The following is a 26,193-nucleotide window of genomic DNA, read 5'->3' as shown; positions in this document are numbered from 1 at the left end:
TTGTTGGTACTTGCATATAATTGTTTGTACAGATAAACAAGGCATCTTCAGGTTTCTGGAAACCGAAGGATTAACCAGACTTGTGTAAGTCCACAATTCTCTTCCTGAGATATTGGCTGATTTCTTTTGACTTTCCCATGATGCTACACAAAAAAGGTAGTGTTTCACATGTACATTAAAATACATCCATAGGTGTGTCTCTAATTAACTCAGAAGTTTCCAAAGACATGACATCAGCATATGGTCTGTCCCATATTGTTTATAGGCATAGTGCTCTTAGCATATATAAACTTTTAACTTGACAGAAAGTAATAAAAATGCCTTAAAACATTCTCTCTCATTATTCTGGCATTCAGCAAATATAAATAATTTTTGGTAACCCCAATTGACATTAAACGGGAAAGGTTTATTGGTTTCATGTCAGATAGTGAGAAAAACCTGCATATGTGTCTTTTTAGATAGTGTATGTAAACGTCTGGTTTCAACTGTATATTCCATATTCACTCCCCATCTAATAAGCACAGGATATATAATAAACTCGTGTTTATATGGGATGTGTGTTCTACTTTGTAATTTACATATTCATGGCTGTGTTGGGACCCTTGAAATTGTTCCAGAAAATGAAGTATTTCTCCCAATAGAAAATTATTGCAATTACACATCTTTTGTTATACACTGTTTTTTCTTTGTGTGTATTGGTACAACAGAAAAAAGCAAAGGAAAAAAAAGACATTAAGCATAATTACACACAAAATGGGCTGGACAATATTTTTGAACATATTTGGTTGCACACCTTCTTGAGAGGTGATTGATTGCAGTTATTCCTTCCAACTGAAATTTTGGAACATTCTTATATTGCAATCTGTTCCAGGTCTCTCATATATGAAGAACGTTCCACAGGTCTTCAGTGGGATTCAGATCCGGACTTATTACTACTCTCCAGCGCTTATTGTTTCTTTCCATTTCTGGGCGCTTCTTAAAGTATGTTTGGGGTCATTGTTCTTCTGAAAGACCCATGACAGGACATAAATCCAGCTTTTGACACTGGACACTACAATGCAACCCAAAATACTTTGTTAATCTTCAGATTTCAAGATGCCTTGCACACAGTCAAGGCAATAAGTGCCAGAGGCAGCAAAACAACCTCAAAACATCTTGACTTTCCACCATATTTGACTTACGGTACTGTTATTAACTTTGCAGGCCTCATTCTGTTTCTGGTAAACACTAGAATGAGGGGCTTTACCAAAAAACAATATCTTGGTTTCATGTCCACAAGACACTTTCCTAGGATTTTGGCTTAGATACAATTTAACATACTGCAGTTTAGCTTTTGTCACTGTCGGCAATCGGGTCCTCCTAGGTCTCCTGTCATAGCGTTATTTCATTTAGTTGTCAAAAGATTGCTCGAGCTGACACTGATGCACCATGAGCCTGCAGGACAGCTAGAATATCTTTGACACATGATTGGGGCTGCTTATCTACCGTCCGAACTATCCTGCATTGCAACCTTACATCAGTTTTTCTCTGCCATCCACGTCCAGGGAGAATAGCTTCAGTGCCATGGGTTGTAAACTGCTTGGTTATGTTGCGTAAGCTGGACAAAGAAACATAAAGATCACTGAAGATGGACTTGTAACCTTGAGATTGTTGATAGTTTTAAACAATTTTTCTTCTCAAGTCCTCAGGCAATTTTCTTTATGTTCTCCATGCTTAGTGTGGCATACACAGAAACCAAAGATCAAGTCAACTTCTCTTGTTATCTGGTTTCAGGTGTGATTTTCATATTGCCCACAGCTGTTATTTCTCACAGGTGAGTTTAAACTAGCATCTTATGCTGGAAACAAAGTTGATTAGCCACAATTTTGGAAAGGCGCTAAAAATAGTGCTCATACATTGTGCCCAAGTTTGTGCTTTTGGAGATGAGCACCCTGCAAATTTAGCAGGGTCTCTCCACTACTGTAATGCCAAACATACAATTTTTCTTTTCCAAGGCTTTTGAGTTACCAATAACTTGGAAACCCACTATATTTCCATTGAGAAATTACAGACCTGAGTGGGGACTTTTTTTTTTTTTGTTTTCTGGATTGATTTGAAAACTTTTATTGGAAACATTTTACATAATTTCCAATCACATTTATCCAGTGCGCTATGCTGAGCACTTACATTTGGTTTCCATCTAAATCTCCAAATGTTGTGATTTAGCCGACACCCCAGAGGTTCCATCCACCTGTAATAAGGCAGTTTTTGTTCTTTTCAGTAGTGCACAAAAACTGGCTGACTCAACGTTTTTGAATGCTTAAAAACATGGATACTGCCGAGAGGCCAGAGTGACTTATTATAGGGAATATTCTGTTGAGGATTGTCTCAATAACATATTTCAGTGATTTACACGTAAACGCCTTTATAAGCACCAAGCATATGGGCAGGATAAATGTGAGTAGAGACTTTACGTAATCTTTGGGAGGCATTATAAACAAATCAACAGAGGCTGAAAAATAGGTTTTAATTTTTTACGCTGTACACCGTGCAGTATGATTAGACTGCTTTATTCTTTGGGTTACTATGATTACAATGTCATCAATTAATAGTTTTATGTTTTGATGGTATCACACACTAAAGAGTTTTTATTTTGTTAGCAAAGTTGTTGAATCCCAAAAGTTTGGGAGCTTTAACGTGTCTACATTTCTCCCAACAAGACGAGTCTTGAGGGGGTCTGTTTTTTGCAGTATAAGTTTACATTTTTTTTTTATTGGTACCATTATTATGGCACAAAACATATTTTGATAGAGTTTCTGTTCCAATTTTTGAGAAGACAGAATGAACGTGAAACAGCTATTCAGGAATTTTTGTTTTGTATGAACTGCGTGAAAGTGATAAGACCACTCTATTCTCCAGCTCAGTACAATTACAGCAATATCACATTTATAGCATTTTTTTTGTTTTCCTACATTTACATAGTAACAATTGTATTATATTTTTGTGATGTTGTTTTACTTGATTCTGAGAGTTAGTGTATGTCCGCACTTTGCGTCGAGGTAGTTGCAGTTCTAAACACATCCTCTGTCAGAAATTGCTTTTGCCAAATTAGCTTTTGGTCACAGAAATGCAGTAAATACGCGTGCGTATTAGCTGCGGTTTTAGTGCTTTTTACATGCTTTTTCATTGATTAAAGTCAGATGCGTTTTGATTACAAAGACACTACTAAAGTTTTAACACACATTATGAAAAAAGGGAAAAAAATGAAACCAGATAAATATAACTTATTAAAGCATGAAATTAGTTAATAAAATTATAGCGGTTTTATAACAATATATGGCTAAAATATCACATTAATATTTTTCATTAATTTAATTGTCAGACTGTGTGCATGTGTGTAAAGGGACATATTCCATTATTTTAATGTCCAAAACGCATGTTTTCTGCAGCTAAAAAGCATGTAGTAAAACGCTGGAATTTTGATGTTGCTTGCTTTTTGCAACTTCTCATTGACTTCAATGTTAGCAAAACGCAGCCCAAATGGCAAAACAATTGACATGCTGCTTCTCTGAACGCAGACTTTTTGCCCAAAATTATGCAAATTAAACAGCGTTTTGAACTGCATAGTGCACACAAGAAATCCCCATTTCCCAGAGACTTTTCTGGAAAATCAAAACGCATGCATTTTAGTATGAAAACCCTGGAGTTCAAAGCGCAGCTGAAACCGCAAAGTGCGGACATAGCCTTAAACCTTTTTCCACTGGTAGAGCTATATGACAGCTTGTTTTGTGCAGAATAAGGCGACTTTTTCAGTGATACAATTTTTATTTACATACAACTTTTTGATTGCATTTAATTCTACTTGTTTTCAGCTGCATGAATTAAGTTTGTTGCCACTTTTTTTTTTTTTTTTTTTACTTACGGTGTTCACTGAATGAGTTAACGCGAGTTTTATAGATTGGGTTGTTTTGGACATGGCAATACTAATCATATACTTTTTATTTTTATATATATAAAAATAAAAAAACTAATGAATTTGTTTTTTTTTATTACTTAGTCCTTTTATGGGACTTTAATTTATTACTTTGATTGTTGGTATAATGTATTGGAATATATTCCACCTGTCAGTGTGACACGGACAGACTATGCCATGAACATGGTCTAAAAGGCTACCATAGCTGGTGAACTCTAAGGTCACTATTTAACCATGGAGTGGACATTACAATGATCGGGGCCCTGTGATTGAGTCATGGGGGCCCCACCCGGGTGGGAGAGGGAGTATACTTTTTTCCCTCAATTCTGCAATTGCCATTGATCGTGGCAATTAGGGGGTTAAATAGCCAGGGGTTATGTGAGCACTAGCTTTGGCTGTGACAAGTCAGAGGTCAGATATCAGTTAAGCTGAGCTACCTGGTGATCCTGCCAGCACAGCCTAAGTTCCTAAATGACCGACATGACGTACAGGCATCATAGTTCGGGAACCCTTTCCCACCATAATAAATGAGTACATGAAAAGGTCATATGGGGAGGGGTGGGGTGGGTGAAAGAGTTAATAGACTAAGATTTTTTTTTATTTTTTTTTGAGAAAGAAAAAAAAACAGCTGAATCCTACAGAAGGCAAAACATGTAGTTATGCGACAAGCCAACTTGTAGAATTACATTTAGTACATACACATTTGTGGCATGTGACCTAAAATGTATAGTTGCACAATTTGCAGGTCAAAGTGAACATGAGTAGTTCTTATACAACAATTCAGCACCATGTCTACATCTCATCTATACCTTCAGGATATTAGAAGTGGAGCCATAATAACCCTTTACTAGGTGTATTATAGGCCCTACCTCTGGCTTTATTCATACCACAATTAATATTACAAATAAAAACTTCATAAAAGCTTTGTGCACAATATGTTGAGTAGTTTGTTTTCAAATAAAGCATCTGCCTGCCAACGTTAGCAGATACCCTCTGCACTTCATAAAGCGAATGATTGTGCACTGAAATTCATTATTTACTATTTAGATATCCTGTCCATACATGTATAAGCAGCATATATAGACATGCCATATTTGAATTACAGCACCACCAAGCATACCCGAAATACTGCAGATTTTTAAAACTTTTTGCATAATGAATGCAGAATTTACTCAGAAAGTCAATGTCCATAGTTTCATTTTTATAGCACAGACTAATCTAACTCCTTTGGGCAAGCTTTCTACATTTTTCATCTGTATTGTCAACTGTGTAACATCCAAAATAAATATCAGCAGTCAATATTTACAAGACTAAATACCGTAGTTTGTTCATTAATGCAACATATCTTTAAGCACCTGCAATACAGCTGATCCACATGGGATCAATTTTTTGCACAGCCCAGACAAATCTCTCTTCTGAAATATGGAATACTGCACATATATATAAAAAAAAAAAATTGCGCGCAAATTTGGTCCATAAAAAGATAAAGCCAGTCTTTTGTGACACTATTGTAGTTTGGTCTGAGTAGTGTCCATTTTCTCCCCCCCCCCCTCTACAAACAGCACTTAACCAAAAATACAGTTGTGTGAACGGATAAAACTTAAGTGCACAGTATCGCTTCAGTCACTTTTTCATGGACAGCACTCAGACCTGAAATACTGTAGAGTAACAGCGTTCTACTATAAAAAAAAAATACACATTCACTTAAAAAAAAGGTATGATAATTACACCTAGAAAAAAAATTAAACCCACCACCTATTATAGATTTGTATAATTCTATTTCTTGCACATGAATCTTTCTATTGCTCAATTTTGAAATATAAGCTTTAGGAAATTTGGACCAGGAGCAGACTATTGCCATGTAGAAAATTTCTAGGAATGCTCCATGGCCCATGCAGGGAGAGAATAGGATGTAAAATTTTAACATCACCTATTATGAATGGTGGATCCTGTATATTAACCACTGATGAAAAAGTGATCTGCACAGAATAGCTTAGTAGTAAAGACATTGTCCAAAATACATATTAAATCAATAGCTATTTAGGATGAAAATGTAATTATTTTCTTATACACAAATTATAAATTTCCTCTGCTTTCCCATTTTCTTTTTGACGCTTTGCTGAGAATTCCACTGCATGCTGGGATACTCAAGTCAAATGGCAGAGACACTGACGCAGTCTGTCCCATCCCCGAAAAATCCTTAGTGACGCTAGTTTCAGATATGGTTGTCAAAATACCAGTCATGCAAGAGACAAATCGCTGCTCCCACAAGTGAGCTGGTTACTGTAGGAGTGAGCTGTCATTGTGCATATCACACTGAAAGAGCAGTCACCAATAACTGGTACAGTGCATGGTGAGACACAAACAAAGCATTAGTATAGTGAGGGAATGGGAAATTTTTAATTCAAGTATATTAGAAAATTTAGTTTTAATTTTGCTACAAACCGGTAATTTAAAGATTTATTTATTCAGGCATAGGGGGAGGGTGCCTGGATTACGTGTGCACGTAATCCCGGCACCCTTCCCCTATGCCTGAATAAATCAAGTCTTTTGATTTTGCTACAAACCAGTGAGTGCCTGCTTTTATTTTGGAATTGCACAGCTCTGCAGCTTTGTAGTGCACCCCGGAGAGTAGACCCATACTCAGGCACACGATTAGTACCTTAACAGGTGCAACAAAGCAGCGGAGTTGACCAAAATGTTTCAACCAGTGGATTTAAGATTGTCACAATTTGTTCAGTGTGAGAGAAAAAAAAAAGTGCCCAGTGGTCCTCTTTTTTTGGTGGATATAATTTTAAACTATGGCTGTAAATAGATATTTAGAATGAAAAATTACTTAAAAATGAGGCCTAAGAGGGGGCAGGAGAGATTGACTATCAAATTTGTAAACCATATTGACCATTAATTTATACATATCCAATAGCAGCAGCCAAGCTTTTTGGGAATCTAATTTCAAAGTTTTCACTCCACAATTGTTATTGTTGGAAAACAGTTATAAACCATTTCCACTCCAGCCAGTACGAGGGCATAAGTCACGATAGACTTGAGGTGGTAGTAAAGCCACAATCCAGAGCACTTGAAGTACAAAGGTTCAGCCCTGAAATCCTTCACAGAATTATAAACCTTATGGATCTTTACAGTTGTACAAAAAGGTTCACTCCACTTAGAGAATTAGGCGCATCTTATATGCACATCCTCACCCATTAACAAATATTACTCCAGTCACAGTACATTCCTGGCACTTGTTACACCAATTTTGAAAAATTTGTCAGGCAAGTTTCATCCTGCACATGCTCCACACACATTGGGAGATGGGGCTGGGACTATTCCAGCTTTAATGCCAGAAATCTGCCACTAATACTGAGTTAGGACTAAAAATACTTGGCTGTTGGTATAGTCTCAAATTTGAGGGTGATTTAAAAAACAAAAAAAAAAAAAACACTGGCTAAAAATCAAGACACATCTGCAGTGAGTCTAGTTTCAAATATCACATTAAAGTACTTTTTCTGCTGAGTTTTTTTCCCCCTGATGCAAATGACATGTCACAGCCCTGCCTTTGAAGAGAAGCAATCGTACACTCATGTATACCCCAAAGTGGTGTCAGTAAATATGTCCACTCAGCGTGCGTGCACGCAAACAAAAAAAAAACAAAAAAAAATAATTATATAGGCTCAAGGTTGAAGGGATTGAGAAGCTTCAATTTCACTGGAGAGATTCATTAGTCAAACAAATGAATGGTGTGTAAAGTAGTAGGGTTCAAGAATTCCTACATCTCCCGTAACTCACATGTGCCCAACCTAAGGCTACATGCGCACGCTGCTTTTTTGGCTGCAGTTTTGTTGTCAGAACTTTGACATTTGACTTCCCAGCAAAGTCTATGAGAAGTCAGATTTGCTATGCGCACGTTGCAGTTTGTCAGCGTTTTATTTGTCAAAGGTTTGTGACAAATAAAATGCAGCATGTTCATTCTTCCTGCGTTTTTGTCAATATTTGTCGCAAAAACGCAGGGTGTGAAAACCGCACCTAAAATTACATGCGTTTTTTTGTGACATTTCCAGGCTCTCTCTGACAAGGTGCAGTTTTGGCTGCAGTTTGTGAACACAAAAAGATGCAGCGTGCTCATGTAGCCTAAAGCTTTAAGAATGTTAAGGAGCAGTCAAAGCCAGTCAGATTTAGATTGGCTGAAGTTAGCCAACACTGTAGTGGCTTTCTGGCAGATTGCTGGAAGACAGCCCCACAGATGTAAAAACCATGAAAGACGTATTTGCATTACATAAGACATTCCATTCAAGACAAATAAAATTGCAAATGTCAACATCCAAATATAACATTAGGTGGCTCCAGTGTGGAGCTGGCATGCCTGGACCTCATTTACATGGCAAACCTGAGCATTCATTTGGCAATTTTTAGAACAACTCTAACCACAAATGTAGCATCCTTGCATGTATGACCCATCAGGTGCTATTTTTTCAGCTCTATGCAGACCTAGTTTGAGCTTAGGGTACAGTCACACTGTAGCGACGCTCCAGCAGTCCCATCAGCGATCTGACCTGGTCAGGATCGCTGGTGTGTCGCTATATGGTCGCTAGTGAGCTGTCAATCAGGCAGATCTCACCATTGACCAGCCCCCAGCCAGCAGCGATGCGTGGAAGCGATGCTGCGCTTGGTAACGAAGGTAAATATCGGGTAACCCGCTTGGTTACCCGAAATTTACCTTGGTTACCAGCGCACACTGCTTAGCGCTGGCTCCCTGCACTCCTAGCCAGAGTACACATCGGGTTAATAAGCAAACCGCTTTGCTTATTTACTCAATGTGTACTCCGGCTACTTGTGCAGGGAGCCGGCACTGGCAGCCTGAGAGCGGCCATCACTAGTAACCAAGGTAAATAACAGATAACCAAGGAAAGGGCTTCGCTTGGTTACCCGATATTTACTTTGGTTACAGCTTACCGCAGGCTGCCAGACGCCTGCTCCCTGCTCCTGCACATTCAGATCGTTGCTCTCTCACTGTCACACACAGCGATGTGTGCTTATCAACAGGAGCGCAACGACCAAAAAATGAACCAGCACTGTGTGTAACGAGCAGCAATCTCACAGCAGGGGCCAGATCGCTGCTCAGTGTCACACACAGCGAGATCGCTAATGAGGTCAAAAACCGTGACTCAGCAACGATCTCACTATGTGAGACGTACCCCTTAGACTACACATCAGCCACAGTAGTGTTGGAAACCCATCAGTTATCAAATCTTCATAATTTATACTAACTTTTGGTAGGTTATAAGACAGATGAAAGCAGCTACAATTACAGATCACTTATTAGTCTGACTAATAAGTTATGAAACACTGGTCAATTGACATCATGCAGATATTTGTCCGTGTTTGACAAAGTGGATTTGTCCTCAAATGCCTAAAAAGTTAGCACAATTTAACAAACTCCATACAATAGTAAGATGGAAGCCGACACTTCAGAGACTAACAGGACACAGTAAAATATCTTCTTCCACAAACTCCACATTTTAATCCTACTTTGTTAAATTGTTTCTGTTAAGGGCAGCAAGTAGCACATACATAATTATTTACATTTATTGCCCCTACATAAACACATTCCAGAAAGTGTGACCATGTGGCAGAACATTTAAAGCAATAGATTCTCAGAGAAATGAGGCTTCTGTTCAGACGAGACACATCTGAATTTAAAAATAACTTTACTTTGTTCATTCCATTTACAAACATATAGGTTCGTTCCTTAAGACCACAGAAACCCATTCCACATGGACTTGCTTAAAATAACGTGACACAGTAGAATGCATTAAAAGTCCACTTTAATTCTTCTGAGCCATTTCATGATCTGTTTTCATTAAGCATCTGTGGCCTCAGTACATAACTTTGGGATAAAAGGCAACTGGTAAACTGTCCATTACAGGTTCCAAATAAGTTCTTACTGGCCCCTACCCAGACATATCCCAGATAAAAGCTTTGATCAAAAATCGATCCACCTGCTTATTTTAAGCATATTAAAAGTAAACTATTTGGACCATTTCTATTTGTCTATGTTTTATACAAAAAAGGCTACACAATGTTCCACTTTATTCAGGATACAATTAGAGTGATTATGAATTAGTGTTCTACACTTACTTGATCCTTAAAAATTAGAAACCGCTTTAGCAATATGCACTAACTGAACACTACAGAGACTTAAAATGTTACCGCAGAAAAGGAAAAGAAATCTAAATACTAAGAAAAGCAAGCTAGGTCAGTACCATTACAGAGATAAAAAAAAAAATAAAAATAAAAAAGTTATTTAAACAAGCAAGGCTAGTGTTTGAGAAGTTCCAGCTTGCAATCAATTCTTGTGCATTCTTGATGTACGAGTCACTTCCAAAATCCATTGGTATTGTTCCTCCGACCAAAAAAAAAAAACAAAAAAAAAATTTAAACAAAAAAAAAAAAAAAACCAGAACATAAAGTTAGCTTCCATTGTTCCCATAGGAAACTCAGCTTGGTTAGTGTGTCAGGCACTTTCTGAGATAACCAGTCCACCCTTCAGCCCTCTCAGCAACTCTACAGGCCAATCACAATGCAAATTCATTCTGACAATAACTGCAGGGGAAAGAAATGAAGCCAGGTTACCATAGTGTATACAATGATATAGCTATAGCACTGCCAAGAAGTGCCAACACTTACCGAAAATAGATATATTTACAGGTCAGTGTCAAACCAGGCCAACTGATTGCTGTCACCTGGGGGCAGGCCATCCATAAGATCCTGAGCATGGCCTAAATCTGGCAAGCCATCAACTGGGTATTCTGCACCAGGATGATGTCCTCCCATGTCATGGTCCATCATTGGGTCCATTCCCATTGCATCTTGCCCATATCCGCCAGCATGGAAAGATCGGTAGCTGGGATCTGCACAAATATAGGATATTAAAGTCATATTGACGGCAAAAAACAAACATTTTGCATCATTGCATTTGGAAAAGTCTTGTCCATCAAAACAAATTAATCCGATCGATAAACCATACAAAAGAAAAATAAAAATCCAAAAAACATTACAATAAAAAGGAGATCAAAACAGCATCTACTTAAAATACATACCGTATTTTTCAGACCATAAGATGCACTCCCCCCCCCCCCCCAAATGTTGGGGGAAAGTGGGGGGGTAAGTCTTAGGTCTGAATGTGGCTGCGGGGAATGAGGGTGCTGCTGGTCATCGGGGGCACAAGCAGGCTGTAGCAGCGCCTGCCGTGACCAGGTGGGCCCGCTTATTTCATATGCACACCCATCCTCCCGCCCATCATCTCTCAGCGCTGAAGTCAGAGCTGACAGGCGGGGGGGTGCGCGCATAATTAACAGCCGGCCCACATGATCACCCCTGGCAACTACAGCCTGGAGTGATCATGTGCGGCTGTATTCACTGCCCTCGTGCATCAGCGCGGGGCGCAGTGGATCAGTTTACTCACCCGTCACAGTGTGTGGAGCCATCCCACTGCAGCATCGTGATGTCTTCCGGTCTGTGCCGGTCAGCTGATCTGTGTAGAGAGCGGTGAGCACAGCGATTAAGTCATCGCTGTGCGCGTAGCTAGTGTCCACACATATCAGCTGACTGGCACAGACCGGAAGACATTGCGATGCTGCAGACAACGGTGACTGCTCCACTCAGCGGCGCTGCAGTTGAGACAGAAAGGAAAGCTGATCGGTGCTGCAGGGAGTGAGGAAAGGTGAGTATAAACGTTTATTTTTTTTTTTCTGTGCCACAGGATACAGGCCATATACCAGGATGGGGGTATTTTATGAGCAGGATGGACGGGGGTATTTTATGAGCAGGATCATATACAAGGCAGAAGGATCATTACCAGAATGGTGTACCTTAGTAGAGAATTTGGGGACATTACCCCCGTAGGCAGCAGATCCTCGTCCCATAAGTGTGTCATGACCACATTTTTTGGTTAAAATTTTATTTTCCTATTTTCCTCCTCTAAAACCAGGGTGCGTCTTATGGTCATGTGCGTCTTATAGTCCGAAAAATACGGTAAATAAAATAAATCTGTAACAGCTTAGGATGAAAAAAAAAAAAACCCAGCACCAAGTTACAAAATATAAAAAAAAACATTATGGGTATTGGAAACTTAAAAATTGGAGGAGTTTTTTGTTTTAAACAATTTTGAATTTTATTTTTTTTCCTTTCTCCAACTAAGAAAAGCTGCAGATGTTTGCCATCTACATACTCACTGTCCAGGGATAATCAAACTGCCAGGTCACTTTTCCCACATATTGAACAAGGTAAATAAAAAAAAATTGTGTAATTGTACTTTTTGCAATGTAAACTTTACAAACTATGCAAAATTACACCTCGTCCTGAAAAAACAAAAACAAAAAGAAAAAAGAAAAAAAAAAACAAAAAAAAAAACCCCAAAAACTCATACAGCGCTGATGACAGAAAAATAGAGTTATGTCTGTCGAAGAAGAGGGGGGGGGGGGGGGGGAATAAAATAAGTTCACCATATACTTGGCACTATAGAAACACATAATACTGCCCTACTAACATGCATAGATCAGCACAGACCTCTGCACACGAGAGCTCCAGAGTTGCAGCCTGCAATTAGCTGGAGTGGTTCTGTAACTAGAACAGTGCATCTCCAGATGATACTATGCTGTAGTCACCTGATTGCTGCTCCAATCACAAACAGCAGCACTCCCATTGCTAGTGGAATGGAAATACGCCTTCCTAGGTTAACACAGACCAAGGAGAGGTCTGTTGCTCTATATGATGCCTGTAGACCCCGCATAGTGACATAACTTTGTTTAGACAACCTCACACAACACAGCTTGACGTACAACTTACCATCTTGTCTGTATCCAAGTGGTTCTCCAGGGGCGCAGATATCAACACCAAGATCTCCAGCCTGAAAAGGAGGGGCAACAATTATACAGAACGCCATTCTAGTAGAGTTACATTTTAAATAAAAATGGGGTCATGCACAAATAATCACCGCCATTTAAGCATATTTTAGATCAAATACTTTTTTTGCACTTTTAATTTTACACACACTGACATTTTAGAACAGTTATTGTACTTTTAGTGGCTTATGTCACCCTCAACAATAAGTATTCTCACCTCCCACAAGCAGTGGTGTACCAATGAGTGCGGTTCCCAGCAGGTGATGCTACTTTGTTGTGCCATGTGACTGTTACAGCCACTGATTGATAGCATACTGACAAGTTGCAGCCACATAACCCAACAGCCAACACTGCTGACATCACAGGAACAGCTGCTGCGGTGGGAGGGTATACACTTTTTTTAAACAGAAAAATTAAGCTTTGGCAGGCTTACCTCATTCCAAGGCATTGGCTCAGTTCTGAACAGGGAGCTTGTAAGTTCAACTGACAAACGCTTCTTGTAGTCCTGAGGCTTGTCTTCAGACATACGGAATAGTACAGCGGCTGCGTATGTTGCTGCAGAGAGGGGGTGGAACAAGCATTCAATTAACATAAGCTTGTGGTAGATGGGAGACAGCTATATCATAGGCAGCCAAGTCGGTTGTGTGTCAATGCACTCGTCAAGGTATGCAAGTTGATGTTAATTGCAATCACTTTAGAATGTCCATAGGAAGATCGGTAAAAAGGTGCGATTGTGAAGGGGTGGGGAGGTCGTTCACCATCTAATGGTCCTGACAGAGGTCAGTCACAAAAATAAATTGGCTAGCAATGTGTGTGACTATTACTCCATGTAAACCGGGCCTTCCAGAGCCCTGTACTTGGGATTGGTAGGCTTCCACAGAGGTTTGCCATGGTCAATCACCAATCCTGTGGACAGGTGATATTTATGGTGAGCCCTTTGAAACCCACACAAAAAACAGCCTATTACTGTAGGTCAACTAAAACCGTCATCATTGTGCTAACTAAAACATGAAGTGCTGATATTTTTAAGACGTCAAAATGTTCAGTCTTCGAGGACTGATTTCTACTCACCAACGCCTTCATTTCTTGAGTGGAGCAGCTCTGTCAGAGGGGCAGTAGCACCTTCAGCCTCAATAGCCTCAGCAGCCTCCTTGTCTTGAGCCAGTTCACAGAGCACACCAGCTGCAACCCTTTGGATATTCTCAATGGGAGAGTATAACAGCTACAAAAAGGAGGAGCAAATTAGATTACCAAAATATGTCAGTCCTCCCCCTTTCCAACCAAACATGTTACTTTAACACAGGCAAGTGCATTTCTTATTGGCCCTTTGTTGCAGTAAAAGTTATACCCAAAAGCTACAATTTTACATTTACCTGTACAAAAAGTGGAATGGTATTTAGCCCTCGGATAACAATTCTGTTGTGCACATCCCGTGCAAGAATATGAAGAGCCCCTGTGCACCCTTCAACAATTTCCTCCATGCGTACACCTTCCTAAAATAAAGAAAATAAATAAAGTTGCAGCCGGGCATGTATAGTCTGACAAATATTCTAACATTTAAAAATGGAATGTAGATTTTTGGTGTCTAAGGCTAGTTTCACACTTGCGTTGGACGGGATCCGTAGCATTGCGTTGTGTGACGCATGCAACGGATGCGTTGCATATAGTGGCACAACGGATCGTCCAAAATAACGCAATCCGTTATAGGTTTTTTTTTCCTTGACTTTACACATCTGGGCATGCGCAGTTGTGTAAAGACGGATGCGTTAACGGAATCCGTCAAAATGACGGATTCTAACGGAATCCGCCACTATAGGCATCCATTATAAAAACAACGGAGCCGACGGAATCCTGCAGGTTGCGTTTTTTTGACACTCCGCCAAGTGCAGAAAAACGTTACATGCAGCGTTCCATCCGCCCGACGGTCAGCGTCAAAACAACTGATGTGCCGCGGGGTGGATGCAATGCAAGGCCATCCGTTGCTATCCGTAGCTAATAGAAGTCTATGAGGAATATAACGGTTTCCTGCAATGGTTACCGTAATTCCTCAAGGCTGCGGATAGCAACAGAAGCCGCCCAACGCAAGTGAGAAAGTACCCTAAATCATAACAGATAAAGTAGCAATAGATACAGATTTCAGTAATTACTGCGCTGCTCGCGACTATTTACAATCAGCAGATTACTACAGAGTACTAGAAAACCTGCTATTTAGCTTATATTCATGAGCTTTGTATAAACCCACCTTCACTGCTCATTGGCAGCTTTCTGCCTATGCACAGTGCTCACAGCCTTCAGGGGATTATACAGAGGACATATCTGCGGCAGATCAAGGATTTTATCACAACAGCATGCAGCCCAGGAAGTGATCCACTGCTCAACTCAAATGGGGCAGCAAAAGCCTGGAGCCAGATTCCCTTTAATATGGATATGAAATACAAGCCATTCTAGTATATCTTAGTAATTAAAAGATTACTGCATCTGCCTTCACTAGCATTTGATTTGTACACCACCTGCATATTAGGCATCATTGTGATTGGGTTCCTATATAACTCGGCCCTCGCAAGACGAGGAGTGCTAAAGATGGTTTAAGAAATCAGCCAACATACCACAAACTGCTGCTGTGTTCCCCCCATTGATGTGCGACGTTGGGTGTCCTGGTGAGCACGGACCAGAAGCTGGACCAGCCTTGGAATAGCACCTTGTTCACGTAATGGTGCATGGTTAGCTGGGCACAATGCAAGGTTACGAATCAAGCCAACAGTTGCCTAAAACAAAAACCACACAACTGAAGTCACTTTATAAAAATGGAAGGGGGATTTAGGGGTTGGGGGGGGGGGGGGGGGGGGGGGAGATATAAGTATCTCCAGGGTTTCCATTACAGGGATATGGGGAAAATCTTGGAAGCCCATAGCAAGAACATTTTTAGGTTTAGTTCGTTAAAGTCTCTTGCAGCATATCTAAGGCTTTGTACACACAGGCGTTTTTCAAACAAACACCAAATACTCTTCGAAATGCCTTAAAACCAGTTTCTGCTCAGAAAACGCAAAGACTGTTCACATACATATTAAGGGCTGAATACCAGGATTGTTTTACCTTAATGAGAGGCCAGTGAGAGGGTGGGTGCAGTAACTTCACCACCACTGGGAGTCCATAGTGGAGTCGTACAGCATTCTGAGCCATCTCGGCTTCCTGGTGTCTGCTGGTCAGGTGACGAAGCGCACATATAGCAGGCTCTGTGATGTCCTCTCTGTCACCAGCACGTAGAACTGTGCGCACTAGCGCCTCAATACCGCCAACTTGACAGACCATCATCTTATTCTTGTAGTTGTTGCAAGTAAGATTGGACAGAATTCCAGCTGCACAAGTTACAACATTGATATCATCTGACCCAAGCAGCTGAACAAGAGTTCCTAGAAGACCTTCCATTCCCTCCTGTAAAAGAATAAAGTTGCAAAATCAATGAATAGCCTGGGCTAAAGACACAATCCAAACAAGATTTAAGGAATGCTTTACCTGTTTGGTTGCTGCATCTGAAAGATTTCTTAGTGTCCAGAGACAGTTCTGTACCAGACGCTGGCTTGGGTCAGTGAGGTGCAACCCCAGGGCTTGCATGCCACCTACAAGACAGTAAGACATGGTACTCCATTCATGATCTGGACTTCAGTCCTGAACCAGGACTGAACTTGTAAGTTGATGCTTACATGTCACATTTGTCAACGCCATCAAATTTAAGTACACAGTGTTGCGCACAAGTTCAACTAAATTCAGTAAACTCCAGATAAACAAAACCCCAACCACCACACTTACCTGCTTCAACAATAGCAGGCTTATTACTGGAGCAGACGGATAGCACCTTCAGTACACGACTTGTGGTCCACAGAAGTTTCTCATAACTGTAAGTCCTCATTATTGTAACTAATGCTTGGGGACCACCACTTGCAAGAATAATTAACTATAGGAGAAAAAAAAAAAAAGAAAAGAAAGCCTAAAGATTAAAACGATCACTAATTATCTGCCCAAGGTGTAACACAAGACACATTGCTTGTGCTGCAACTACTACAATCTTGAGTGCTACGTTCCACTGCTCTGATCACAAAACCCCATGCAGCCACATTACCATTACATACCTTGCTCTCTTGGTTCCCATAAGCTAAAATTTGGAGACAGTCTGTTGTGATGGCTAAAAATTTGACATTTGTTTTGTTGAGCAGAGCAACCATTTTCTGCAATCCACCAGCTAAACGGACAGCCATTTTTGCACCTTCTTGATGCAAGAGAAGATTGTGCAGTGTTGTGATTGCGTAAAAGAGCACAGAATCTACAGGTGACCTGTGAAAAAGGTTTAGAGAAGAACATTAAGTGCCAAAAATCATCAATTACAAATCACTAACAATGTTAGACATTGAGGGGTAACTGGAAGGGGGAAAAAAAGCCACACAACACCTGAATAGCTAATGGAGTTACTTATGATTAATGTAGAATTGTTATTGACTTTAGACAAGACATACCCGAGCATTTTAACCAAAGCGGGAATGCCTCCAGACTTGAAGATGGCCAGCAACCCTTCACGGTGGTGAGAAAGGTTGTGAAGGGTACCAGCAGTACACCGTGCTGTTTCAACATCATTTGTGTTTTGCATGGTACGAACAATGGCAGAAACCATCTGTGGGGAACGCATGATCGCATGGCGGGAAGCTTCCTTTTTTGACAATTGATGAACCATAACTGCAGCTTTGTTAACCACAACCTATATTAAAAAAGAAGGAAGAGAGGGGGGAAAAAAAAAAAAAAAGAAAGTTAGAGATACCTCAGATGAAGTTGGAAACCTTAAACACTTCCAGCTTTAAAAGCCTTGGTAATCTTTATCAGATACAAGTGTAGTTTATGTTTAATTCTCATGAAGTGTAGGGTTAATTCTTCACAATGAATGCTGCTTGGCTGCATAGGAGGCGCTTACCTGGTCCTCATCATTAAGCAGTTTTGTAAGTTCAGGAATAGCACGAGTGGCCAATTCTGCATCATCTTGGTAGTTTATCAAGTTGACCACAGCATGTTTCAGCATCTGGGAAGGTTCGGCCAAGCGCTGCACATTTGTAGGATGAGCAGAATCAAACTGTGTTGAGGGGATCTGCATGCCTTCGTCTAGGGTCTCTGGAAACATTGCAGCACGCACCCTCTGGGCTCTGGTCATTGCAAACTGACCATCAATATCTACAGAAAAAAAAACAACGTTAGAAAATAGAAACATCTGCAAGTTTACAGGAAAGGTATGAAATTTTATTTTCACCTGCCACTTGATCTTGAGTGAAAGGCTGGGAGAAGCCCTGCTCCCATTCATACAGTACTTGGGATGTGTCCACATCTTCCTCATCTGGATTCCCCTTCCCACTAAGAGATGGGGCAGTTGTAGTCGCTCCAGAATGAATTCCAGAATCCAGATATGACTGCTGTTGCCAATGGCTTACTGCTGCTTTCCGATCCGGCTCCATTGCCATGTCCAACTCCATTAGGTCAGCTAAACAGTAAAAACATAAGAATTAGAAAGGACAAGGTTTCTTCATATCATAGCTATCACAATGAGAAGGTCATGTGCTTCTGCAAATTCAAATAACATTCAGACTAGACAAATCCCCCCTCTTATTTTGGGACAAAAAAAAAAAAAAAAAAAAATATATAGATATAGATATTACTAGTCACCTTGATTTGCCATGTTTCAGTCCAAGACAGACTGCTGTAATGTAGAGGCCTTTAATAAAAAAAAATATATATATATATATATCAGAAAACACTGCACTTAGAAACAGCATGGGTAATAAATAAACATGTAAAGCAGACATTTAAGCGGAAGTGATCAGATGATTGTATACAAACACAATTCCAGATTAATATTCCATACCAGATTAAGCATTAGGATTGCGGAGTTTTGGTTCACTTTCTATGCAGAATAGCTGACAAGCAATGCTTACAAAGCAAAAAAGCAGGGACATGCATATCAGTCCTCATGTGGAAGGAATCATGGATGATGGTATCCTATAAACCGTACTACATCAGCACGTTTAAGGGTATGTGCGCACGTTGCTTTTTACCTGCAGAACTTTGGTCAAAAACTCAGCTTTTCAAAGAAGCAACATGTCAATTGTTTTTGCCATTTGGGTTTTGCATTGCAAAGCTGAGTTTTTGACCAAAGTTCTGCCACAAAAAGGCAGCATTTTGAACAACATAGTGTGAACAAGAAACCCAAATTCCCATAGACTTTGCTTGAATAGAAGAACACATCCATTTTGGCATTAAACAGCGCAAAAGAAAAAGCAGCAAAAAAGCAGGTAAAAAGCAACGTGCGCACATACCCTAACTCCCACTTATAAATTCTAGGGTCTTTATACTACAACCTTTAATTGTTACATAACATTCCATTAAAACAGTGTGGAGCTAATCAGGGTGGATTGATTTAAATCACGCCGATTTAAATCATGATTTAAATCACGATTTAAATCAAAAGATTTTTTTCTATTTAAATCGGATCGATTTAAATCATGATTTTAATCATGATTTAAATCACTGATTTAAATCAAAAGGTTTTTTTTTAATATAAATCACGATTAAAATGAGAAGTGAGAGCAGTGTGCATGTGCGCCCATAGTTACACGGATGAAACTAGGGGCAACGATCTAACGCCAGGGTGAGGGGGGGACCCCAAAGTAAGTAAAAATCTTTTTTGTTTTACTATATGGCAATAGGTAGGTGTTTAAAAGCAGCATGTCTTAATTGTATAAACTATTAATAGCCTCCACATTTTGTTCATACTGCCCCTTTAATTCCACACTTCTAGCTTGGTTTCAGTTTTGGTTTAGTTTCTTTTTCCCTGCATTCAGTTGACATGCCCAAACGTGTTGGATAGTCAGCAGTACTTGGCTCAGGCTGTAGTAACATCAGCAGTGCTTGGCTCAGGCTGTAGTAACAATCAAACTTCATAAGTGATCTGTGTGAGCCTGCCATGGCAGCAGGTCGTAAGAGAGACCCTATTTGGGCTCATTTTGTTGAGATGCCAGCAGCAGATCTTAACGTCGTTAATGAACTAAAACCACTGGACTGGTGGAAGTCGCAATCACTTGTTCTTCCAGCAAAGATAATAAATCTAGCTACTCAGCTACTGACTGCATCGGCTTCATCCGCAGGAGTAGAGAGATTGTTTTCTTCATTTGGTTTTGTGCACACAACAGTCCGAAACCGCTTAGGAACTGCTAAAGCAGGACAACTGGTTTTCCTATTAAAAGTCCTAAATAAACAGTAGGCTTAAAGGACTGATGTATTCACTGAAGATGTTTGCTTACTTCAAACGTTAGAGATAGGCTATTGTTAAAAAGTACTTACTCTCTGTAGTTCAATTCTGAGTGTTTAATAGTGCAAATAAAAATTATTAGGTTTCATAATCAACTGTTTTAATATTTTTATTTGTGTAAAACAATTAGATTTGCAAAAATACAAAGTTTTGCTTGTGTACAACTTGATTAAAAAATCTGATTTAAATCAAATGATTTAAATCAAAAAAATCTGATTTAAATCAAAAAAATCTGATTTTTTTGATTTTTTTAAAAAAATCAAGATTTTTATCCACCCTGGAGCTAATAGCTTCTGCTAGGAAAATCTACAACCTAAAAGCCCCAAAGGCCGGCCATTACATATGGGTCTGTTCACCCTATAATCCAGAGTTCGATGGTTATATTATACACGGACAACATTTTCAGCTCTTTGAGATGCAGCCCTAATAAAGTCAGGAACTAAGCTGTAGCCTCCCCACTTGGGACAGTCATTAATGCAAGTGATTACGTCTTATAGGCAGCACGGTGGCTCAGTGGTTAGCACTGTAAAGGGGCTCAGTGGTTAGCACTGCAGGTCTTGCAGCGCTGGGGTCCCGAGTTCACATACCAACAAGGACAACATCTGCCAGGAATTGGTATGTTCTACCTATGTTTCCATGGGTTTCCTCCTACACTCCAGAGAGATCCAGATATTTAATTTAGATTGTCACTGTACCCACTGGGGTTCACAATCACATCTGTAAAGCTTTGTAGAATTAATGGCACTATGAGTAAACAAAACAAATTCTATAAAATGCCAGTTTCCCTTAAAGCATTTCTCGAGACATGAAAAACAGAATTAACAGGGTCTTCATTTTAGTTAGAAAGTGGTGACCATAATACAGGCCCTAGCAGAGTGACAAACTCCCAGGTTTAGACAGCTTTGTACTCTGGTAGGATTAAAAAAAAAAAAAAAAAAAAAAAAAAAGTGTTTCACAACGTCTTGTTCACTACATCACCCCCAGAAGCCAAGCAGCTTTAAATTAGTTACTGGCATCTAAATTGGAAGGGTTTTTGAATTTCTATTAATGCTTATGTAATGAAATCAAGATGGCTCCTAAATCTTTGCGGCTTCCAAAAAAAAACAAAAAAAAAAAACAATATTCTTCTGATGTCCACTTCAAGTCGTCTGTACAACTAAACGAAGACAAGACAATCTTGATAATTCAGTGTTTTTTGGGGAATTTTATACAAAAAAGCCCAACTATAAGGCTACTTTCCCAATCAGTATTTGTTGACTGTTTGACGCTGGAGAATGTGTTTTTATATGTCTGTCTGGAGTATCATGCATTAAATAAATCTGTTTTGTTTTTGAAACTTCCTGGTATTGACACTATTTCCGCAGCATAAACTCTTCAAAAACGCAAGTAATCCACACCCAACATGTGTCTTCACCTGCATCTAATGCAAGTCTGAGGAAATTCTGCACAGAAAACTCAGCGTACACACGAAGAAATGGAGATGCTGCAAATTGGGGAGGAAAAAAAAAAATTCCGCAGGTCAGTTTATGCAGCATAAAAAACCCACCAAAAATAAAGTACGAGCAGATTTCCATTCATCCCATCCGCTTTCCATCAAAAAACACATTTTATAGTTCAAGCAGAGAAAATAAGCAGTCAAAAATACAACAAACCATTAGATCTGGGCACGTGGTGCAGGAAGCACACCAGCACCCAGACTGTTTCCCGCATTAGATGACATTCAGTCCTATTCAGGCCAACAAGCAGTCACCAGTTTGTCTGACCTAAGAGGAAGCATGGTTTCGGTAGAGGGACATGTAGCCATGAATGGTAATGAAGCCATGACAGTCAGCCTACAACTCAACGGTCAATAAGCTCCAGGAACAAAAAGTATTGCACTTTCTACAAAGCAACGCTTCTACCATCTTATGCTACATATTTTACAAATAAAATAATCAGGAGAGGCTAAAAACATGAAGAAAAATCCTGAATGTTTTTCTATATGGCTACATTGATGGCCAACAATGGAAGGATATGGCTTGACCGCTCACATTTTAGCTGTGAATATTGCCCAGAGCCCCAGTTTAGAAAGCAAGGACTGGCTTTAATATCAACAAAGACAGGACTGCTGAATATGTAAACCCATTTCAGAGAGCTGTATTTACAGTCCACAACCCCACAAACCCTTCCATCACTGGAGTAGTCAATCAGGACAGCAAACCCTTCCCAAGGCTACACCATCCTGTACAGACAACAGTCTAGGCTGGAAATTCTGGAGAGGCGCATTCACTTGTCATGGGTAGCAAATGTTACCCTTCCATACAGAGTACGGGGGAGTCCATCCACTGAATCATGGGAGCCATTGGTTTGTAGGGGCTGGTAGGAGATACGCAAGACAAGCTACAAGTCAATCATTCAGTACAATTTGTATTCAAAGCTAGTCGAAAAACACTAAAAATAAGCTCTTTGCCCCTAAAAGCAATGGCACTAGGAATCAATACACAATACTGCTTACTACTGTAATCCAGGGTCTCTTGTAAAAAACACAAACATGCAGAAAAACCAAAAGCTAGAATGGAGACAGGGCCAATTCTCAAAACAGACTGTGCTGATATATAGTCTGATGAAAACATGGCCACTATCACAGGATTATTGAGCACGGATCTCAGTTTCCCAATAAAAACTACAATACATTAATATAGGTATGCAAATAGGACATCCAAAGAGCTGCCATAAACACATTTCCCATACTAACAACATCAGGGAAACTGCTCTGCGTACACTGGACCACCTTATACGTTACTGTTTAGTACACAAGTCCCAGTCTCGGGTACTGGGGGGTGTGGGGCAATGGCAGCCTTCACTAGTTACTCAGCACACACACTGCGTCCATTCACAATACACCCTCCGTTCCCCAAATGAAGGAAGAGGATCATGGAAACACTGAAGTGATTTGCACTTCCTTCGTTCTTGCATTTTGTAGCAGAACCATAAACGCCATTTTTATAGCCTCCCAGAGACCAGTGTCAAGGCATGGATACACCTGGATGTTACCAGGTTTCAACACTGTACACACTTTGGGGGTCATTTCTCCATGTCAGCAACAAAAAAGCCATAACATTATGCTTTATGAGCAGATGCCCTTTAATCTTCGGTTTCCTCTCTCTCCAAAGACCTACTGACAGGGAAATTAGATTATGAGCCCCAATGGGGACAATGACAACCTCTAAGGTAAAGAGGACTACGATGGTACTAATGCAATGCGTAATAAATAATGACTGGCAAATTACTTAGCGTATGAATGAGACACCAATGTGGCAGATCATGGTGTTCTTGTGCCAATCCTGGTACTATTACCACAGTTGCCAGGACTGGAACATACCCATCACAGACCAAGCTCACAAAAACATGCAATTTGGGTATATTTTATTCAGGAAATCTCAGGAGCCAAATCCACCTAGAAATTCACCGTCATCGGTCAACTTTTAGAGGTTTTCAAAAAGTGTACGGAAGACATTATCTGGCCAATAAAAAACAGTTAAAAAGACCCTCACCTTTACAGTACCTGCCCACATATGTACTGCACAAACCCAGAGGAAAAGGCTGCATGATGGTGGACAATCAAAACCTTTATTTGTGCATACCACAGAGGGCGAGTGTCCTCAAATAACATCTCAAAATACACACGCTAGCCTGCCATCTTATGCCTGGGACTACCCATCCAGAGAGCAATAGAAGCAGAATCTCCAGGACACCAATACACTGAAGTCAGAAAAAGTAGGTGGGGGGGGGGGGGGGGGAACAAAAAAAAAAAAAAAAAAAGTCTGAAAACAACATACAAGCTTTGTAAAAAAAAAAATTACATCTGTTGCTGTTGTATAGTTTTGATCTCTGCATTGAAGCATTCATACCTTGTATATACACAAGGACTAATGTGACTGCAGTGGTCAAAATATAATCTGTACGATATACTTTGGCAGCCACTGCAGAATGTGTTATATTCAATCCAATGTGTGGGGTTACATTAACCGCACGCTGGTGAACCTGTAGACAGTGAGAAAACACAAAAACCTATGGGGAACATACAACCACCCCCAATAAGACAGCTGGGAACACCACACACCAGTAATACAAGGAGACCGAGCCAACAACCAAGCCACCATGTTCTGCAATACTGACAGTTGTGTCTACCTACAGCAGTCAGCCCATATGGGAGCGCCCAAACATGTAAATCAAGTCCAACCACACGTACACAGAATTGGTATTATAGAAAAAAAAAAATCCAACCAAAATCCATCTAGCAACACATCTACCAGACAGTGTATTGCCATGGCATCTTCTCGTAGATTGGCAGTCAAATCTGACCACCACCAGCCCACGTTGGGGGGGTACAGAAAGAAGCCTTCCACCGCTGATTTTGGCCGCTTCCATCATAGGTGAATGTGACGGGGCAGCACACTTGGGTGTTTTCCCAAAGACTTCTCATTGGAAAATGATATTCTAGGCTATACAATAGCAGGCTTATGCAGACAAGATGGCGTGGAGTACATTACAGCCATGAAGCCCCCGATCCCCCTGGTACACATGGGACTCTACTGCCACAGTCTCATGACAATCACACTTCCCATTGCTGAATCACATGCAGTGTTAGGTCAATAAAATAACCTCCAAGGAAACAAGCCACACTTTATATTGCGGGTCCCCACTTCTGACACAGAAAGGACTTTACCATAGGGATGGAGAAGGCTGTGTGTTCTGTGCCCCCAGGAGATCCCACAGATTACTATGGAGGAAAACACTAAGCAGCAATTCACATGACTTGGAGAAGTGGGCAGAGACCACTGCTAAGAATTGGAGGTTGTAGAGCTGGACAGCTAATGGCCACAAAGCAGCCACTGATCATAGCCCAATGCCACAGAGGCAGCAGAATGAGGCCAGCAGTCAGGAAGGAGACCTGTACTGAGCAGGAACTCTGTATAAGGGCAGGGAGGAGCAGGACAGCACCTCCGCCCCAGCAGCCATTCTCAGAAAATACACAGGAGCTCAGGTTACAGCTCCACCGAAAAGTAAACAGTCCTGAGACAAAGAGCAGATAGAGGATGGGTGATCACCCGAGCAGAGGCCACCGGAGGCCGAGGCTGCAGGCGAGGCCCACAGTACGCACACACACAGCCGCACACATACCGCTCAGTCCTGGACTCCAGATTCCGGCTGCAATAACAATGTCGTCCGGTGTTGGCCTCCTCCTCCACCAACCCCCGCTCTCCTTATTCCGCGCCCCACGACAGGAGTAACGTTACGTACGGTTCTGTACCAGAAGGTACGTAAGTCACCCGGTAATGTTTAATCAGTCCCCGTTATAAGCAATTTCCCCGTGGCTTCCCAGCCAGCCGCGTACCTCTGCGCTCTCACCCTCCTCACAACGCGACACAGAGGCTTAAAATGGCGCCGCACACTCTGGTTTTATACCAGGGCGCTTCGCCGGCTGAGGTGTATCCCTCCGCTTGCTCGGCACGCAGCAGGGGGGAGCGAGGAGGGGAGGGCGGAGTGATACGAAAAATAGTGCCGCCTATTCTCGGCTGTGTCCGTGATGTGTGAACGGGGTATTGTGCTGGGAGCTTGTAGGGTGAATTACAAGTGGTCAGCTGACACCTCTGAATATACGGAATACGTATTTAACGTAATTACCACATTGTGAAAGCAGGCTTGGACGTTTTCATGCGGAAAATAAGGCATTCCCATAATTTATCTGGAAGTATAATAGAACCGAACGGCGGTCATATATACAGTAGTGCAGCATATTCCCAAAGGAGCCCCAGGTGGAGGGCGGGGGACGCTTTTCCGCTGCTGCTCATTGTGTGGCTGGAGCTGGCGGAGTGATCCTAGACTGGTGATGCGGCCCACGCACCTTTTCCCCGGGGTTGGAATGTGGAGCTGGAGGAAGGCAGAGACAAAGCGGGAGGGGGCGGGGAGCGGTGACCGGCGCCGCTCACCACTAACTTTTCTCAGGGTGCTGCAGAAAC

The 26,193-nt window shown here is 40.9% G+C and overlaps 1 protein-coding gene across 2 annotated transcripts; it reads right to left on the bottom strand.

Moving 5' to 3' along the window:
* Positions 1-10,463: 10,463 nt before the first annotated feature.
* Positions 10,464-25,615, bottom strand: CTNNB1 (catenin beta 1). 2 transcript variants are annotated; one of them, XM_075315175.1, is made up of 16 exons: positions 25,355-25,615; positions 18,550-18,598; positions 18,140-18,367; positions 17,810-18,063; positions 17,361-17,599; positions 16,980-17,181; positions 16,660-16,804; positions 16,366-16,469; positions 15,946-16,284; positions 15,459-15,617; positions 14,226-14,345; positions 13,924-14,074; positions 13,286-13,407; positions 12,797-12,857; positions 10,637-10,860; positions 10,464-10,552 (listed from the first exon to the last, which is right to left on the bottom strand). In XM_075315175.1, the coding sequence occupies exons 2-15, from the start codon at positions 18,560-18,562 to the stop codon at positions 10,652-10,654; spliced, it is 2,346 nt and encodes a 781-aa protein (XP_075171290.1). In that variant the 5' UTR covers positions 18,563-18,598; positions 25,355-25,615; the 3' UTR covers positions 10,464-10,552; positions 10,637-10,651. The 2 variants fall into 2 exon arrangements, with proteins under 2 accessions (XP_075171290.1, XP_075171291.1); XM_075315176.1 differs by having other exon boundaries at positions 25,569-25,615.
* Between the last annotated feature and the right edge of the window lie 578 nt (positions 25,616-26,193).

This window comes from Anomaloglossus baeobatrachus, chromosome 6 (genome assembly GCF_048569485.1).
Source record: "Anomaloglossus baeobatrachus isolate aAnoBae1 chromosome 6, aAnoBae1.hap1, whole genome shotgun sequence".
NCBI classification, from domain to species: Eukaryota; Metazoa; Chordata; class Amphibia; order Anura; family Aromobatidae; genus Anomaloglossus; species Anomaloglossus baeobatrachus.
The sequence above is the reverse complement of the archived record's forward strand: the minus strand, read 5'-3'. Positions and strand labels throughout refer to the sequence as shown.